Source organism: Phaethon lepturus, unplaced genomic scaffold, assembly GCF_000687285.1.
Source record: "Phaethon lepturus isolate BGI_N335 unplaced genomic scaffold, ASM68728v1 scaffold14742, whole genome shotgun sequence".
Taxonomy (NCBI): domain Eukaryota; kingdom Metazoa; phylum Chordata; class Aves; order Phaethontiformes; family Phaethontidae; genus Phaethon; species Phaethon lepturus.
The window spans coordinates 62124-80676 of NW_010521372.1; the positions used below are offsets into that span (position 1 = coordinate 62124).

Below are 18553 nucleotides of genomic sequence, written 5' to 3' on the forward strand. Positions count from 1 at the left end.
TTCCCCACAATTCCAAAGTAGGCTTTATTCCTAGGGATAAAATTACCACATCAGCTATGGTTTAAAGGATCCTGGATTCGAGTTATTTTCACATCAGTGACACCCGCCGACACTAATCACATAGCCAACCAAGCTGCAGGATCTAGGAAGAGGACTCATTTGGTTGAAGAAGACTTCTTTTTGTTTTCGGCTGAGCTAGGGGAAGAAGCTGCCCTCCGCAGCCACTAGCTCGAATGTGTTACATGGAACACAACCCAGCACGTGGAATTTATTGAAGCTATGTAGAGGAGAGCCCACTGTGTCTCTTCTACTCTGTACGGTGGTACAGGAATACTCAGGGGTTTGGAACTACAATGTAACGTAGATATTTGTATTAAAAGGAATAGTCTTGTTCTCTGTGCAGTGTTAGTTTAAAATTTGTAATTGTGTACGTATTGAAACTGTCTTTGGCAAAATTTCCACAGGTGTTCAAAGTTTACTTCTTAAACCTGAACAAATCAGCAAACGCAGGGCAGGCGCTGGGCCCCCCGGCTCTCCTGGCAACGTTACTTCACCCCACGAGGCGCCTCCTCCTGGGACAACGCGGAAGGCTTCTGGTAGGTGCGCTCTCCTCAGAGGCCAGATTGACTTGCCAGCAAGTCACCTGCGATTTCTCGCCCTTCGTCAGAGTTTTGCAAACCTGTGGTCCGTCCTCCTTTGCGTATGGAAATGAGTTGTACGGCGCGTCCCACGCCTTTGTGGTGGTGATTTCACTCCCGGTGTCCTTTTCTCTCGACCCGCTGGCTGCAGAGCTGAAGTTGGGTCTGTCAAGTCCCACCTGTATGTGAATCAACATACCAAAAAACGGGCAGGAGGGCAACACTGCCTGAGCTGGATCTGGGAGAAACAGAAAGTATTTTACAGGGGGGAGAAGTCCCAGGGAACTAGGACTGCTCGGGAGAGACTCTGTCTAGCAGAAAAGACCTTTGACTGCGTCACCCGATGCTGTCAGCCCTTTATTTTGATTAACCTCTGTAAATACTGGTTGTAGCTGTAGTGGCACATTGCGCTACTCACAAGCCTATTGCTGATCCTTGTTAAGTTGTTCGGGCATGAACACGGAGCAGTAGCTTTTGGTTGTCAGGGTGACACCACAGCAGCACTCTGTTCTACTCCTGCGGTTAGCATGGCTTACCCCACTGCAGTTCCCATAAAAAAAAAAAAAAAAAATCTTCCTGCGCACTGTGACCCCTTTATTGAAAAGACAAATGCAGCGTGTTCTTAAAACCGATTGAGGAATATCAATTTAGTCCCCAAAACGCAATGAAACGAACACTTCTTCATACTTGACCTGTGACGCATTGGAAGAGGACCTACCAAAGCTGCATTTTTTTTTTCCACATAGTGTTAATTAAGCAACTTTTTTTAATCTTGTGGAAAGAGATGTTTACACATGAAAAAAACATAATATATTTGACCAAGGCTAAATGAAAATGGTTTCCATATGTCTGTGTTAATGTAGCTTAACTCCGATGCTGTAAATTTAGCAAATTTCAAATGAACGACCCGTTTCTGCAAATGTATTTTTTCTTTTCCTTCAGACACAACCTGCCTTATCTATTTTAACATTTGGAAGAAGCAGGTATGTAACAGCTGCTTCTTGAAGCTCTTTATGCACAGCTGAATGTATTCCAGTAGTTCTGGTTTTACCAGAAGGGCTTACGGCCAACCCTGAGTCCGTGTGGTGTAGAAGTTTCAGGTATTACGTGTTCAAAAATGGTATCCTTTTTGTTCGTGTATTTGATGTTTGCACTACGTTCTTAAAATTCCAGGTGCTGAGACTACTACGAGGAGTTAGCCCTCTGGTGAAGCAGCGCGAAATTGTCGTGAAGGTTGAGAATGCAGTCAGAAAGTCTGCGCAGTTGCCTGCCTTTACCAAATAATAGTAAACCCATTTCTTAGCTTTCTCCTGTGCAGAAGCAAGGAGTTTTGGTACACTCAGGCCAGAACACCCTAAAACCAGCTCAGAAGGCACAGGCCTGTCCCACCAAACACTGTAAGCAGCTGCCTCTGCCTTCTGAGGAAGGAGACCATTATTTGATTATTACTATTCCCTTTTGGTTTCAAGCCTCACCATCAAGGCCATTCTTATGAATGTATTCAATTGGCCAGCGTTGTATCTTACCTGTAGATGTTCTTGTCTATTCGCAGGTTAAATTTGAATGTAAACTAAGATTTAAAGAATCATATGCAGATGCTTTTTGCTTAACTTATGTAATTGCTTTTTGTGACTTTTGGAAGAGGGTTAAAAATGTTGCTTTCTTAGTGTAAAGTTTTCTTAACCAAAAACTTGGTGAATTTAGCTTCACTAGTCAGTCTACCTCATGTTACTGTTTATGAACTGAAACTGTCTGAAGTTGTGGCTATGGTATGTTTATAATGTGCTTTCATTAAATTTGAATATATTAACTAAGTTACCATTTAAGACCGCCTCTCTCTCAACCCGCACTTTGCACAGGGCACTGTTTCTTTCAGTGCTTGCCCCTGCGAAACCCACCTCATACTGCTAACAAACACAAATCCCACTCGTTGATTTTACGGAGTTCACCCAGTGCACTGCCAGTATGAGAGATCTTTCAAACTGGGCGCTTGTGCTCTGGGGGAGCAGCCTCCTGTCAAAGTGCCTGGAGGTAGGCAGGCTCTAAAATACCAACTTTTAGCCCCCTTAAAGTAAGTCTAAGCGCAGCTGAAAAATGGATTTGGTCTGGCCACAGGCAGGAACTTCAGAGAAGCAGAAGTAGTACCTTGGCACTTCTTGCTTTCTGAACCCACCCTTTTCTGTGAACCCGCACCACTGTTTTGGCAGAGCCCTTTATGGTCTGCTCACAATCCCTTGAAAATGTCAAGTCACAGCTTGGCAACAGCAGCCTCTAAAGCCCAGAAGTCACCACAGTTCAGATACTTCAGCTGTAAGCACTCTGGATAACATTTCAGAGGCAGCATGAGTTCTTTGCTTTAGCTCTACACCAAAGTTAAGGACTGCACCAAAGGACCAAGTGTATCTCAACTGTACATAGGTTCCAAAATTAAAACAAACCGTAAGTTTAAATTTAATTAGATCTTTCCCATCTTAGATTAGGGTTTGAAGCTATTATTCAAGGTTGAAGGCATCGCCTCTCACCTTACTGCAAAGGCCATGTCAGGATGGGATTGATGCAGAGCTACTAGGGAACCGATCCTCAGGGTGTGATGCAAATGCATTGTTGCAAAGGGAGTTCTGACCCCAAGCAGCTACGAATGCAGCAACTGTGTGTGTGTTCTCCAGCAACTGCTTCAGAACACACACAGCCAGCAGCCACCTACTGGAATATTTCACACGCAAAAAGTATGAAACGCAGTAAAGATTCATTCAGGCTTAGTATAAGAGTAACTTTAAAAAAGCTATCAAGTATTTTATTTTTAATCTATCTACATTATGTACAGGTCAAGAAAGGCCACAGCAGTTTTTCAACATACAAACCCTTTAAAAGAGGAAAGATTTATGAAGGAGTGACAAGTATCAAAGTGAAGTCCACTAACAAAGGTATATACTCAGTACAGTACTTGAAGCAAAATGACAAGTACACCACTCCTCAGGGTTCTCATTCCACCTTTCACTCCACCTGATCTGGGGCAGGAGGGGACGGGGTAGAACAAGCCTCCGACGCTGCCAACACCTAGTAGGCTCCCTTACGCCTAGCAGCGCACAGAACACACCCCGGAAGCCACCGTGCAGTCCGTGAGGGTTACCCACGACGACTGCACCATAATGCTGCTTGCCCGGATGCAATTGAGCATAACCTTGAACTCTGTCAAGCATGCAACCATCAACGGCCTCACCCAGCTGCTGGAACTGGTGGCAGGAGATCAGGGTTACAGTACCGAGCAGCACTGGTATATCACCACATTAGGAACTTCAGCACGTACTCGTCAGTGAGACTAGAGTCTTTGCATTAGTTTACAGTCCACTATGAACAATTTTCTGCTGCATGTAAACATGACTAGCTAGATAAAATACAATCAAACTTTTGTAAAAGTTAATAAAATATCTTTCTTTTAAAAAAAAACAAAGTTAGCCTATTACTGCATTGTTTACAATTTTAATAAAATAGTACAACCTTTTGGTTGTTACCAGTCCTGAGTTCACTGTAATAAAAATGGCCCTGGCTTCTGCTGAAGGTCTGCACCCAGTCAGTGCGGTTTGGCAGAAGTCTCCCAATGAAAACAGAATTCCTTCGGGAGCAGTTAAGTCTGGTGCTGTCCATTGAGGAAGTTGTACACCAGGAACTGACCGGTGCCACAGTACTGCGTCGCAAAGAGTTTTCCATCAGGAGTGGGATCAGAGAAAGCAATTTCTTCTTTACTCAAGTATGAGCCATATATGAAGTTGCTCCTGTTTAAAAGGAAAAAGAAAAGAGAGAGAATTACCCTCGAGGAATAATGCAAGAATATTTATGTTATTAGGTCACAAACCATTAATTAAGTGGCACGGACATTCAAAAGCAAGAAGCTCTATTAGGAGGAGCTGGCTGTATTTACATGAGCTCTCTCTTTCCAAATGCCAAGGAGAATCACTTGTTCTGGGAGGTTTTTGTAAGGTTTTGGTATTTTAGAAGAAATGTTCGTACAGAGTAAGTGCTTGCGAGCTGCATCGAGTTCAATTTCAGAGTTTCAAAAAAGTTTGAATTCAGTCCAACTATTTCTTCATAGAAAATAGACTGCTAGGACTATGACTACAATCACTAAGAATGAAAACAAGCTACAAACAAGTGAGGGTGCTTATGGAGGGGGCTGAAAAGACCTAATGAAACTTACGTTCCTGGTTTGAAAAAAAACATTTGCCATTTGGATGAGAGCATGCCTTGGATTAATTTCGAACACCTAAGAACATAACCGTCATGTTCATGACTACATGTTCAAACTACCTTTTGCTACAAAAGACATTTAGGTTGAAGTTTCACTGGCAGCTGTGCAGATCTAACTGCTTACTGCCATGAAAAAGCAAGTCTCACTCCTTTCCTTTGCCTTCTGCAACTTTCTGGGCTCCCTTGTTTGCACCAACTCTGGAGCTCATCAGACCTTTCTAGAAACCAACTGTACACCAGTATAACACAAAGCTCTGTTTTCTACTAATGGAGCAATGAGCTAATGGAAGGCCAAACAAGCACAAGAGGACACCAAAAGGTGAGACACAGTGCACAGCTAAGAGCAAGACTGAGACCTCTTCTTGCTAGCCGCAGCAAACCATTAAAATTGATTGTAAAGATCCTTTAGAGCTGTAACTGAAAGAAAAACTCCAGCATCGCTTTGGGGAAGAAATTTTTCCTTTAGAAATAGTTTAGAGGAAACTACTGAATACACAATTAAAAATCAGCCAAAAACATAACCAAGTCATCAAGTTAATATGCTTATCTGAATACAGCTTCACAGTCAATAGTTCTGACAGAATGTGATCTGATAAGAACTTCATAGTTGCTCCACCAGCCAGGCTAGATGCATTCTGCAGAGCTTTGCCAGGCTCCCCAAATACCCAAGAGGGCAAGCACTGGCAGACACAGCAGTACCTGTGCCACAAAATCCGACAAGATGGGGCTAGCCAGGCACCTGGCACAAACCTGGCAGCCCAGCAGCCTAAGACTTGGGTAGTTCTTGGCATTACTCAGAACAGGCACTTAAACTTCTAGGAAATGTCACTGGAAGAAACCTAAGGTTTGAAGATTCAACACTGTTAATATTCATCTAAACAGTAGCACCAATGTTTGAGTCCTTTTATGGGTCAAGCACTTAGCATTCAGCTGACTACACTCATCACTAGCTACTAAAGCTCTACAGAAATTGAAAATATCTTATAAGGCTCAATGAACCCAAGTAAACTGAAAAAAAAAAAAAAGGTACAGTTGGAAGCCACCAGACTACACCAAATAGTTCAGCACTCATTTCTGTTCTCTCCCCCTTTCTACACCTAAGGAATGGACATTCAGCCAATGGTAAGGTCCCAATCCTTAACACTTGGGTAATCTCACACTTTGACCAAAGACAGTCTCATTTCCTTCACTCATAATTACCTCAGAGGAATTTACCCAAGCTCACTGGCAATTGTGATGACTCATCACAACTGCACTTCACATAGAGACTTCTGTGAAAGACAAGCTATTGCAGAACACTGACGTTAGTTACTGAACTCCTCATAACGCTGGAACTGTCAACTGTGTTCAAACCTACATCCCAAATATCACCAGCAGCTTAAAAATACAAGCTTGAGATACACAAAGCAATAAATGTCTTGGACCGAGTTCCATCTAAAACACATGTAACCAACAAACTTCTTTTATATTACCTAAGACACTCTATCATCCGAGAAGCAATCTTCTTTCGACGCATCATGCTGAATACCCATATTCGACTAATCCCACAAATAGCAGGTTCTGGAAAAGTTGAACAGCACCATGCTTTCTGTCTTTCAAATATGACTTTCTCATTTTCTGAACTGACTTCTGGAACCTTCTCTTCTATAACTCTGTAGCCCTGCAGGTGATGTAAAAAATATGTGTCACTTTATAAAAGCATCACTAATGACTGAACAAAATAATTCTTGTGTAATTTATTTCAGTTAAACACACTTATTTGCCAAAATGCCTTACCAAAAGACTGCATATTTTCGTCTCATTTGATTTCTCTTAACAGTTTCAAAATTGGAACAGATGATAAAAGATTGAACAAAAAAACCCTCTAATGCTTATCTGATTTAAAATAACAGCAACAAATATTCCAATTCTTATTACTACCTGTATTAAAATGTTTGCATCAATTTCTCTGACTTTGACTAAGATTGTTTTGCTTCTTGTCTGCTACTCCCAAGGGATGATTGAAAACACCACAGTTTACAAAGGAACAGACAGAATAAGCAACAAAGTTCTGACATCAGTTTTTAGTACTGTAACTGGCAGTGCGACTTCTTGTCCTGCTCTCCACTGCACAGCTCTGCCCTCTCCTTCTGTTCGCTGTGGAGTTGTTTGACCCCTTGGTGTTTCAACGCAATCTTACAGACTACCCACTTTTCACCCATGTTGGATTTCTGCCGAGCAGGGAGCTGAATCTGCTTGTCAACAAGCAAGAGGAGAGCCAGAGCTAGCATAAGAGCGGCAAAGGAAGAAAAATTCCACCCTTCGGCCGTAGCAAGCTCTTAGATGAGCAGGTCTGAGCCAAGTACGATACCATGCGTGTGTCACAGCTCATTGTCAACTATGCAAAAACGAGTAACTACGTTTCAGAATGGTCTACCACCAAAAGTGTCTTCCTCTGACAAAAAGGCATACAGGGAATACTTACTTGCTAAATAACTAGACTTAAAGATTACTCTGAGGTAATTCTATAGCTCCAGAATGTATGAGGAAGACAGTCAGTAACCACTGACACAGATTGCCTTTCTCCAATTCAATCACTTACCCACTGGATATGTTCTGCAATTAAACAGCCAATAACTTTTTTGTCGTTAGAAATAAAAAGAAGAGTTTTAGTTCTAGAATAACACATGAGTGGAGCTTGCTGAAATCCCAAGTCATTGTCTACCATTTCTCTAATTTCTTCAACCTGTCAAAATAAGTTTAAATGCTGTTTAAGAAACACATGTAAATATACATTTGTATAAATATATATATTTGCAAAAATGCACTAAGGTATCTAGAACACTGAAAGCTGTTTCAGAAGTTAAGGATTACCCTAAGTATCCTGCAACACATCAGTCCACATAAGTGTTCCTTAAATAATACTCGGCTGGAAATAGGAAGAGTAGAGACCTCTAAGTCAGCTTCCATTAAGTCCAAACTTCAATTAGTCAATGACTAATAGAGAGAACACAGCTAATCAAAGTGTGGTCTCTGACATTCTAGAAGTAAATAAAATCTATGCCAAAAGTTAAACTAGCTTATTTGAAGCTTTTCTGTCCGTTATTTTTAAGGTCTTGAAAGAACTAATCCTTTAAGGGTTTTGAGCAGATGATAACAAGCACGGTGCCAAAGCAGCTAGAAAATGTATGCATTTGTTGTAAAGGAATGAGTAACTGTTGTCTCTTTCCTCAAGCTTTCTGCTCTTCCACCAGCTTTACAAAGAGCAAGTGAAACCAAAAATAAAGTCTTGTTTAGTGTTAGCAAGTTTAGAAGAAATATATAAACTCCAGCATGAATGTAAACAAAAGCTTATTTATGAGGGAAGATTTTACTGGGGGATTCTTGTAGCTGCAACTGGGCATTGCAACAGCCTCTATCTTCCCTCTACCATCTCATATGAGACAGAAATAAGGTGGCTTTTCCTATGTGGTGCATTAAACGGCATAAGCTTCTTTAATGTACGTGGTAGTTACATTAGTAAAGCAAAAACAGAATTACTGATACTATGAATATAGGAAGTTAGTACTGATAAATGAAAATTGTGTTAAAAATGCTTTGAGAATAACTTTCAAAAGTAACAGCATCAGTTATTCTCTACTTTGTGATCTAACCTTCAGGTACCTGTCTTTCAATGACAGGTCCAATTAGCCAATTTGAAACACTAAGTAACCATTCTTGAAGTCAGTCATCCACAGTGGTGACAGCTGCAGATCCTCTCAACTTTAACCACACAGAACTACAGTGAAATATATCCTAAATTACTTCATTTGTTACAGTCTTCCTTTCATCTGCCCCACTTAGGTATTTTAAGTAATTTTTTCTTCAGTCATCTTAGTAAAAAATGAATGTGCAATGAGTGTACTAAAATTAAGGTAATACCACCAGAAAAACAAAACTTAATAAACTTAGCTGCATTAAATATTGTAAAAAGAAACTTGGTAGTTTCTTTTCAATTCAGTAATTTAAAATTTATGTTAGGCTAAAGAAAAGACACTTGAGTCATGCCATCAGAAAGAGCTGTCTTGGGCATCAATTCAGCCTCCAGAGTCCCTTCCAACCTCAACCATTCCGTGATCCTGTGATAGTAGTACTCTAAAGAAGTACCTACTGGTCACAGCAAATCCCCAGTTAAACAGAATCAATGCCATGCTACTGAAAAAACAAATGTAATGACATATTAAGATGTATGAGCACAGGCTAGCCAGCAAGACACTGAAGTACCCTGCTGCCCTAAGTTGCCACTACTGTACTTCGCCCAGTTTTAGATGAAGAGTTTCAAAAGTCACATGAGACATGGCACAAATGGAAATTAGAGGAGAGTATGACAATGATCAGAGCTCTATAAAACATTATTTAGAAGTTAGCATAAACTAAAAACCAGCATATCCCGTCAATCTCCTTAAGGTGAAAGAATCAGAGTTTGTTCAGGCACAAAAAAGCTGTTGCAAAGAGGAGAAGAAGGATGTTTTCTACAGCTACAGCAGTATGATTTGCACTAATGAGCTTAGACTCTAGTACAGAGATTCTGCTGGACATTTAGGGAAAATTTCCTAATGTTACAGATAGGGAAGCGCTGTAACAAAGTCTGAAGAAATCAGAAAAACCTCCAGCAGTAGAAGTTTTAGGAAGTTGTGAGATGCATCATAACCAGAGCTGATCCTGCTTCGGACATAGGAACAGACTACATGACTTTGAGGCCACTTTCCACATAAATCTGTTGTTACCTAAAAATCATTTAGAAAATGGTGCCATATTCATGCTGCATAATAATGTCAATACATTTCAGCTTGTTTAAATATAGCAGGAAGTTTATAATACATGAAATATCTGGTAGATATTCAACACGTATTTTAAAAAAATGTAAAATCAACCACTTATTAAAAAAAAAAAACACAAACTCAACAGGTTGATGTTCATCCCACCCCTGCCTTCCACTCCTGCTCAGAACCATCCTCTCTACGAAGACAGCAGCGTGCCTAAGAGTGAGATGTCTGACCTGTCTGTGGAAACAGAACCACTGCAGTTTTGAGCGCAATCTCAACTGCTCACACATAAATTATACAAACTTTCTATGAACATGCTAATTACTTATCTTAAAGTATCAAACTAGGCAAGATATACAAGTCCAGTCCTTTTCACCATACCTTTTTAAGTGCATACTTTGGGTCATCAGGAAGAACCATTATTATCTTTCCATCAGGATATTCAGCCAAAATTCTCTCCTTTTTCCAACCCTAAATAAAAAAAATACTTATCTAAACCATACACAAGAGGTACTTTTACAAACAGAAATGGCGTATTATTGTTCTAGACACTGAACTTATCCAGAGACTTCACACTATTTAGCAGTTGCTTTGCTAGAGAAGGAAACTTCCGCTAGCTTTTTAAACTGAGCACAACAGATATAATATGATCTTATTTATACAACGATTTATCCAAAGGCTTAACTAAATGTAGAAACAATTTGTGAAAGTGTCTTATAATTTCCCAACTAAATTTCTTCCCCCAGGACTGCAGTGCAAACTTAATTTCAAAATAGAAGTACCGAACTCAGCTCACATAACTGATTTCCAAACCTATGTAATACTTCTTTTTTCGAAGTCCAGTGAATGGGAAATCCCCTAAGTTTTAATAAAATATTTCTTTTTAACATAGTTACCTCCACAAATACACACTCAGTTTTAAAGTTTGGCATGCGAAAGACCTCCAGGAGGTTCTAAGTGAACTGATTGGCATGCAGTTGCCCAAAATGTAAGGAATAGTTTATTTTGTTACTGATCATAACTGTTAAAGCCACAAGAAGGATACTAGAAAAAATTTTATAACTACCTTCTAAGTATCTAATAGGGAAGGAGGCTACGTTGTGTGTATCTGAAGTATAAACATACTCAAAAAAATAGAGGTAATTAACTCGTCTTCAGATCCACACTCGTGGTGAATAATGAGCAGTACCTGCATGGAAAAAAACAAAACAAAAAAGCCACTTAAATCTAGTAAGATGGGACTGGTAGATATTAGAACTCAAGTTGCTTTGATGGGACCTAAAAATACTGAATGCAGCAGTAACTTCAGCCACTAAAAAGGCTGATCCACAAGTCTTACTCAAAGCAACTTTAAATAAAAAAAGCCTTTGAAGAAACAATATTGATGGAATAATTCTCATTCAAATATGTACCTTCCCATAAAATAACGATCAACTAAAGACCAAACAATGGTATTTGGCACTGAATGAATGCCATATATACTACCACAAAAAAATGACACACTTAAGTGTTATAATACTTGATCTATATCTCGTTTTAGTCATGCTGATTTTATGCCCTTACCCCAAACAAGACATGAAGAGAATAATTTTAGAAATGTATCTACTTGCTGGTAGCCCTGGAACTACTTAAGTGTGAGTTTAGCACCCAGCAAGGCAATGGTTACAACACAGACACCATTTCAGTCCTGCGTGCTTTTCTTCCCAGTAGTAGTTGCAGTAAATACCAACACAAATGAAGACCCTATTTGAATATATATATATATACACACACATATATATATATATAGTGGTCTGAACACAAAAGGCAGTAAACAGCAGTGTCACAATACTCAGGTAAGCAGAGAAGTGCAATCTGTGGGATTGTGACATGCCTTTTCAGACTGTTAGAAATGGAGTCAAAAAATTCAGGCAAGGATTACTACTCTCCAACCTCAAACACCATCTTTTTTTTTTTTTTTTTTTTTTGCTGCTTTTGGATACCTGTTTGACCTGCAAAAGCTTTCTATAGCCTATTTTAAACCAAGCGTGACTACCACTGGGCAAATAAATGCAATGTGTTTGATAATCCTACCATTACAGCACCCAGAATGTTGCAGGCCTAATGCAGAAAATTCAACGCTAAATTTTAGGTTAAGGTATTCTGTTAATGTAATAGCCAGGTATTTCCAACAAAATGAAATCTGATGGAAGAAAACAATTCCGAACAACTTACTGCTGTTTTACTTTTAAGGAACAGAAGAAGTCTAAAAATAATTCCATAAAAATGCAATAATTGACTCTCTAATACTTAGAGCTCATTATTTTCATTTTTGTCCCACCTCTTAATTTTCCTAAGCGATTAGTATAATATGGGGACCGATCATACCTACAGACGAGGTAGTTTCAACTGAAGTATTTTGGAATTTATTGAGAAATATATCTTTTAGTTGAAGCTTTCCAAAAAGTTTCTGCAAATGCTAAGCTCATCCAAGATTTTTAGTTCATTTGGTTTACATCAGAGGAGACATTTTAAAGACATATTCCTTTGTTATTGAAACAGCTCTAAGAGTTTCAAAAAGAAATACTAACATTTCACATAAGCATCTGCATCTTCAGTATCCTTATTGTTCAGTCTTAGTAACAAATGAACTGTGCTTCCTTTAAACCAGACAAATGGAAGTAATGCACAAGATGGGTCACAGCTCTTTCATATTCTAACATTAAAGCTGTTAAGAAAAATTTGCTGTAGTTTCAACTGGGGCTGATCCTATTAGAGATCTACAATACACAAAGTATGCTTTAGTACCAGTATCTTGCATGTGGTCTGAAGATGATTTCCTTTAACACACCTATTAACGTGTGGGATTCTTTTTTAAACAAACCCCACTATTTTAACACTATTAAAACACCCTGCAGACTGTCGTATTTTGTTTCATTCACTGAGAACTAAAGTAGCACTCCTTAACTCGGGCAGATTGCAAGAACATCTTACTATAGTAAGAAAAAAAAGCGTTATGTCTGCAATATGCTTTTTAACAATCCTTCTTCAATGTCAGAAAATTTGCTTTTTTTTTCCTTTTAACTGACATCACTTTAGGTCATTGAGACTTACTTACTGTTAAATGAGATGCCCAAGCATTGCTATACATTGCTTGTGATGACCAAAGCAATTAAAAGGAAATCTACTGTTCCCAGTAGGATACATGTTCTGCAAGGCCTGGAGTGAACATGATTATACCATTCATCCCTAATACTGGAAGTCTGTGCTCAACAGATTACCTATACTCAGCAGCAGCAAGGCACATATAGCCTAATCACTGCAGTTGGGCAGACCAGTGCTGTAGAGAGCCCCAGTGGTGTGCAGTAACTGTTGCAATACACTCCTCCCTTACATGTTACCGTTATTTTTCCTATAGGTACTTTCAATAGTTTGAGAACATAATGCAACTCTGCAATGAACAGATAACTCATTTTTAATCTACCTCTAACTTTTCCTCCCAATTCAAACAAGTTAAAGATTGCTTCTGCTTCCTTATTAAGGTACAATGGCAACAGAATTACAAAAGAAAAAAATAATTCAAAAAAGTGCAATACTGACAAGCAGTTGCTACTACGTCATTAAATAGTACGGACAGTAATTACAACTACACTGTGTAGTACATTGCTTTCATTGGATATTATACATGTATATAATGAATGATGTAGAATACAGTTGGAAAAATGGCTCCAACATTAATAGCACTGTAGCTGAAATATTCAGCACTCAATTTCCCTGAACTACGTTCTGCTTATAGTTTAAAATAGTATCTGAGGTAGATTTGCCTTTAAAAGAGTAAGTTAGAAGACACAATAGACTGCTTCCCATCCATTTCCTCATGTTTTAAAAGTTCTTATGTAAGAGTACAAAATGGGACAGCAAACCTGACATTTTTCTATATATACCAGTTCTGGCTTGTCTGTATTCCCTATTTCCTAAATGAATACAAATACATGAAAATCTGTTTGCTTTTTCTTATACTGTTTTGTCCTCAAAAATATTGAGGCAGTGAGGAAAATGTGGTTAATGCTGTATAGTTATTCATCTTTCACATTTGTGAAATTTTCTCCTAATAATCACGTCTAGTATGAAATTTTGTGCTGTTTTACCCTTGATAATTTGCAGCAAAAAAATGGTCTACTGCATTCTTTTTCCCAACTCAAGTTACAGATATCCTGCCTCTCTCTCCCATGAGTGTAATATGAAGAATGAGGTTTTGACTGTAGAACACATTAAGCTCCCTGGATGCAACCATTAAATACTACCCTCTGTTAAAACTAAGATTCTTACAGAAGATAGCTAATAGTAAGAACTTTATTTGAAATATTAAGTTTTATATTGTACAGATGTATTACTTTTGGAATTAATGCAAATCAAGACAACCATTAAATCTTTCTAAAATTACATGAAGTTCATCATCATCTTCAATCCCAATATTCAATTAACCTTAGGTTCCAAGAAGTCAAATGTTATGAGATTTTTTTGTTGTTTTAATCTGAAAATTGTAAGAACCTCACAGATAGGCTCGGATGCAATTACGGCAGAACAGCTATTTAAAACGTAACAGATTAGACATTAGCCCAAACAACAGTTTCTTCCACTTTCTTCAGCTCAAGATATTCTTAAATAAGAGGATGAGCTTGAAATAACATATTAACTGCATTCACATCAGGCACCTGAATCCACAGGCATTTCCTAACTTAAGTTGGCTTTGCAACTTAAAAACATAATTAAAAATAATGTCTTGCTCTTAGAAAAATTTTGCAGAAATACTAAGCTGATACTATGTGGCATCACAGAAAGGATATACAATTGATATTGTGTGGTATCACAGCTAGAGGATTTTATAAAACTGAGCTATGTATCCATACCACAAAGTTATCCATCCCACTGGAGTTAACACTTGATGTGTATGTCATCACTCAATGCACACACATACTAGAATAGCGTATTTTTTCTGGAGACTTTCAGATGTCTGAAACCAGAAGGATAGCGAGACAGATGCCTACATTCGTCTGCAGTACGGGACATCTCTCACACTCATCTATTCCTGCTCCAGTACTATCTTTGACCACCTTACCTTCTTGCTTATTCATTTTGCATGCTCCTGTTAACAGCAAATGGCACCCTTCAGAAAACCTGTATCAGTCCTTGCCAATCTTCTGTTCCTAAATCCAGAAAATGTCATTAAACTTGCCAAATTTTCTCTCTCCACACAAGGCCTGCAATTTCCTTACTGTCTCTATCAGCCATTCATGACAAAAACTGTGTCCCAATACCATCTCCTTGTTAGCCTGTCCTACTTCTGGGGGCATCATGGAATTTCTAGAGACCTAAAAAGAAATTTTTACTAGAAGAAACAAGATAGGACTTAAAAAACCCCCAAACAACATTACACTTTGTTGAAGATGGAAAATAGTTTATTATTTACATGCAAGCTATCTTCTGCTACTCAGTACTTTTAAAAAACCCAGAAAGCAGCTGCATGCAGGTGAGCAAGACACGAAAGTCCATTTTCACAGTTCACAGCAAGAAGCTCTAGCATGGTAACATACATAGGCTTTCTGTTCGTGATTCTGTGAAATGAATCATCAATAGAACTACTAGGCATATAACGAGACACTCAAAAGGGAGCAAAACTGAGAGAAGTCTCAAGTCAGACTGGGACTGCATCATATGGCATAAAGAATGTGAATGATGAGAGAATGAAAAATGCTTCTAAGATACCTTAGAATGGCCTCCAAATCAACAATAATACCAAATATATTGACTACATAAAAAGAATATCTAGAAAACTAATAAAGTAACATACCAAGGTCACCAAGACCACATGTTCCCGGGCCAGAAAATCTAACCAAGAAGTTATGAAGACTTTCTCTAGTACAATTTTTTTTAATCCCATGCTGCTACTGTCCAGTCAACACTTTCTTTCAGGGAAAGGAAGGTAGTTATAGTTTCAACACAGTAACTACATACAAATATCAAGAAACCGAGCATTTCACACCTCCAAGCCAACCTCCCAACAATCCCCACTAGAAACCTCCTAGCAAAACTAGGATAACTAGCAATTGTTCTTTTGGTATTTCTGGACAACTAAGAATTAACAAGTAGAGATCTGGTGTACGAATTCACTGGCAAGAAGGCTTATCTAAAATTCAAATTATTTTCTAGTAGGAGGTGAGGATGAAAAAAAGACATTTTTCATAAAATGTGAAACACTGGCACAGGTTGCCCAGAGAGGTGGTAGATGCCCCATCCCTGGAAACATTCAAGGTCAGATTGGACAGGGCTCTGGGCAACCTGCTCTAGTTGAAGATGTCCCTGCTCACTGCAGGGGCATTGGACTAGATGGCCTTTAAAGGTCCCTTCCAACCCAAAGATTCTATGATTCTATGTTTCTCTCATGGACATCACCACAATACAATCAACCAAGAACCACTGACTATGGGTCAAATGACTAGTGTTAAAGACTTACCTATTTAGCATGGCAAAAGTTACTTACCCATGCAGAAAACAGAGTGTCAATCAAATTGTTGGGGGGGGGGGGGGGGACAAGGGGGGTTATCAAAGGTGGTTGGGGGGGGGGGGGGGGGGGGATCAAAGGGGAATTTAAAGACTCATAAGACTCCTTCCTTCACCTCTTACTCTTCACCTCTGTACCGGTTTCTGTTACAGAATAACCATCTAAATAATAGCTCTCTAGCCATCTACGATGTCACAAAACACAACTAGAGTCTTAAAAAGATTTCAGAGATAGAACTGTTTACTCACTGAACTGACAATACAACACAATGTGTACTCAAGCAAATTATTTAAGTTTTAAAAAGATGCTTAGCAACTGAGAAAACAACAGAGAAAGTTTTTCTCAAATTAAAAGCATACCTAACTTTATACAGTTATTTACAACTGGTTTAAAGCAATCTGCTCTTTCACTTTTTTGTTAATCATGTTGTCACACTAGCCATACAAGTGAGAAATTTCAGCTCTTTCAACTTTCAAAATATTCAAATTTCAGTTCAGCTTCCTGCCTACATGAACATAGCAGCTTTAAGTAACTACTGAACTCATCTGCCAGCTTTTGTCCAAAAGAACCAACACCATCTTCTGTAAATTATGTTTACATCTTTGGTAACATTCAAGATCTGAAAGTACAGGCGGGGGGGGGCGGGCAGGCAGGAAAAGGACAAACAGGAATAAAATGGTGAAACGTATCATGTCTGCCAATATAGTGTACTGCGTTCCATCACACCTTCTGTCTAGTCTCACTCTACAATGTAACTAATGTATATCAGAAAAGATCTTTCAAAATGTCTGGATTATTCAGCAAAAACTAACCAAGAACAGAACAAATACCAGAATTATTTACCAGATGGTTTCAAACACTTTAGCTGGGAAGATATATCTTTGTATTTGTAAACAGTGGGATAAAACTGAGCTTGAGATTTAATGGCCCAACAGCCATTTTGTACCTACATGAAATGAATTGGTGGCCTCAGTTCAGTTATCCTGGAGGTCTTATCTACTCGAGTGTAGAGTACTGAAGGTAACATGTGTGATAAAGAAAATAGACTTTGTGGATTCTATTCTGGATTTCAGACATGTGAACAGATATTTCCTGTAGGTCTTGTAATATCAGCTAGTGTGAAGTAGCTGATTTTACAATATACTTTAAATTGTACAAAACTTTTCAAATCTGAGCTTTAATATGAGAGATATACTCAGATACAGCACGTATAATGAAGTTATTATGGAATAATACTTTGCACTTTATATTTAAAGATTACAATCACACTATAAATTCAGTAAAGTTTCAATATACTATGATGTTGTATCAGCTAGATTACTAGGCAACCTCTCTTCAAATGACACATAATTAAGAAAACATAATTTAGAAGTCATCTAAGATTACAAAAACAGTACAATCAGCTCTTTATCTGACTATTAAGCCAACCATTGCAAACTCCAGTTGTACTGAAATCTGTGTTTAGCACTTTCAGAACAGTGACATTCCTTTGTTTTCCTACCACCATCCCCACCCCCCACCCCCCAAGATTAAGGAATTGTAACAAAAAGAATACAATGGCAATGAATCACCACTATTCTACTAAATATTTTTATACATTACGTGTGATGTGTCTACCACAGCTCTTAAAAACATTTATTTCTCAAAGCAGATTATTTATGGCCTACTGTGATACTAAGCTATTAAAACACAACTTAATGTAATATGAATTGTAACCAGTGCACAGCAAATAAAAGATAATGCTTATGTCTTTAAAAAGATATGATTTTCTTACCACATATTTTACAGCACTTATAAACTGGTTATGAAATAGCAGATGTTGGGTTTCATCCTCTGGATTTGACGCAGTATAAAGCATTCCACAAATATTACAGGAAATAGCACCAAATCTCTTCTGCCCTGCATCCTATTTAAAAACAAAAAAAGAAAAAGAAAGGGGAAAAAAAAAAGAAAGGTATTGGCCAGTTGCAAGCACAGTAAATACAGTTCAACAGAACTTTCATCTTATCAGACATGCCTTTTATAACTTGTCTTCTGGAAACTCAACACAGAGGCTAAAATGGAGTGAAACAGAAGAAAAGAAGTACAGAACTTAGAATTCCATCTTTCAAAAACCCTTAAAAGGCACAGGCAATAATCACAGAACAAACTTTATCCAACGTTAAAATTAGCTCCCCTCCGATTAGTTTTAACAAATGACTTCTCTCTTATTTCTTATTTCTTCTTCTTTCTCACTCTACAATGTAACAGAGAATTCTTCCTTCATTACCCTATTTGCAGTAAATATACTCATCTTCCACAAAGAAAATTCCCACATCTAGCCCCACACTATTTGGTTTTCCCTA

The 18553-nt window shown here is 38.3% G+C and overlaps 1 protein-coding gene across 1 annotated transcript in view; it reads right to left on the reverse strand.

The window, feature by feature from the left end:
* Nucleotides 1-3826: 3826 nt before the first annotated feature.
* The window catches only part of ESCO1 (establishment of sister chromatid cohesion N-acetyltransferase 1), a 31298-nt gene continuing 16571 nt past the window's right edge, over nucleotides 3827-18553 (reverse strand). The window contains exons 7-11 of the mRNA XM_010281502.1: nucleotides 17983-18114; nucleotides 10049-10138; nucleotides 7465-7608; nucleotides 6356-6543; nucleotides 3827-4411 (exon numbers count right to left, since the gene is read on the reverse strand). Of these exons, the coding sequence (XP_010279804.1) occupies nucleotides 4264-4411; nucleotides 6356-6543; nucleotides 7465-7608; nucleotides 10049-10138; nucleotides 17983-18114 (702 nt within the window). The 3' untranslated portion in view covers nucleotides 3827-4263. The remainder of the gene's footprint in view (nucleotides 4412-6355; nucleotides 6544-7464; nucleotides 7609-10048; nucleotides 10139-17982; nucleotides 18115-18553) is intronic.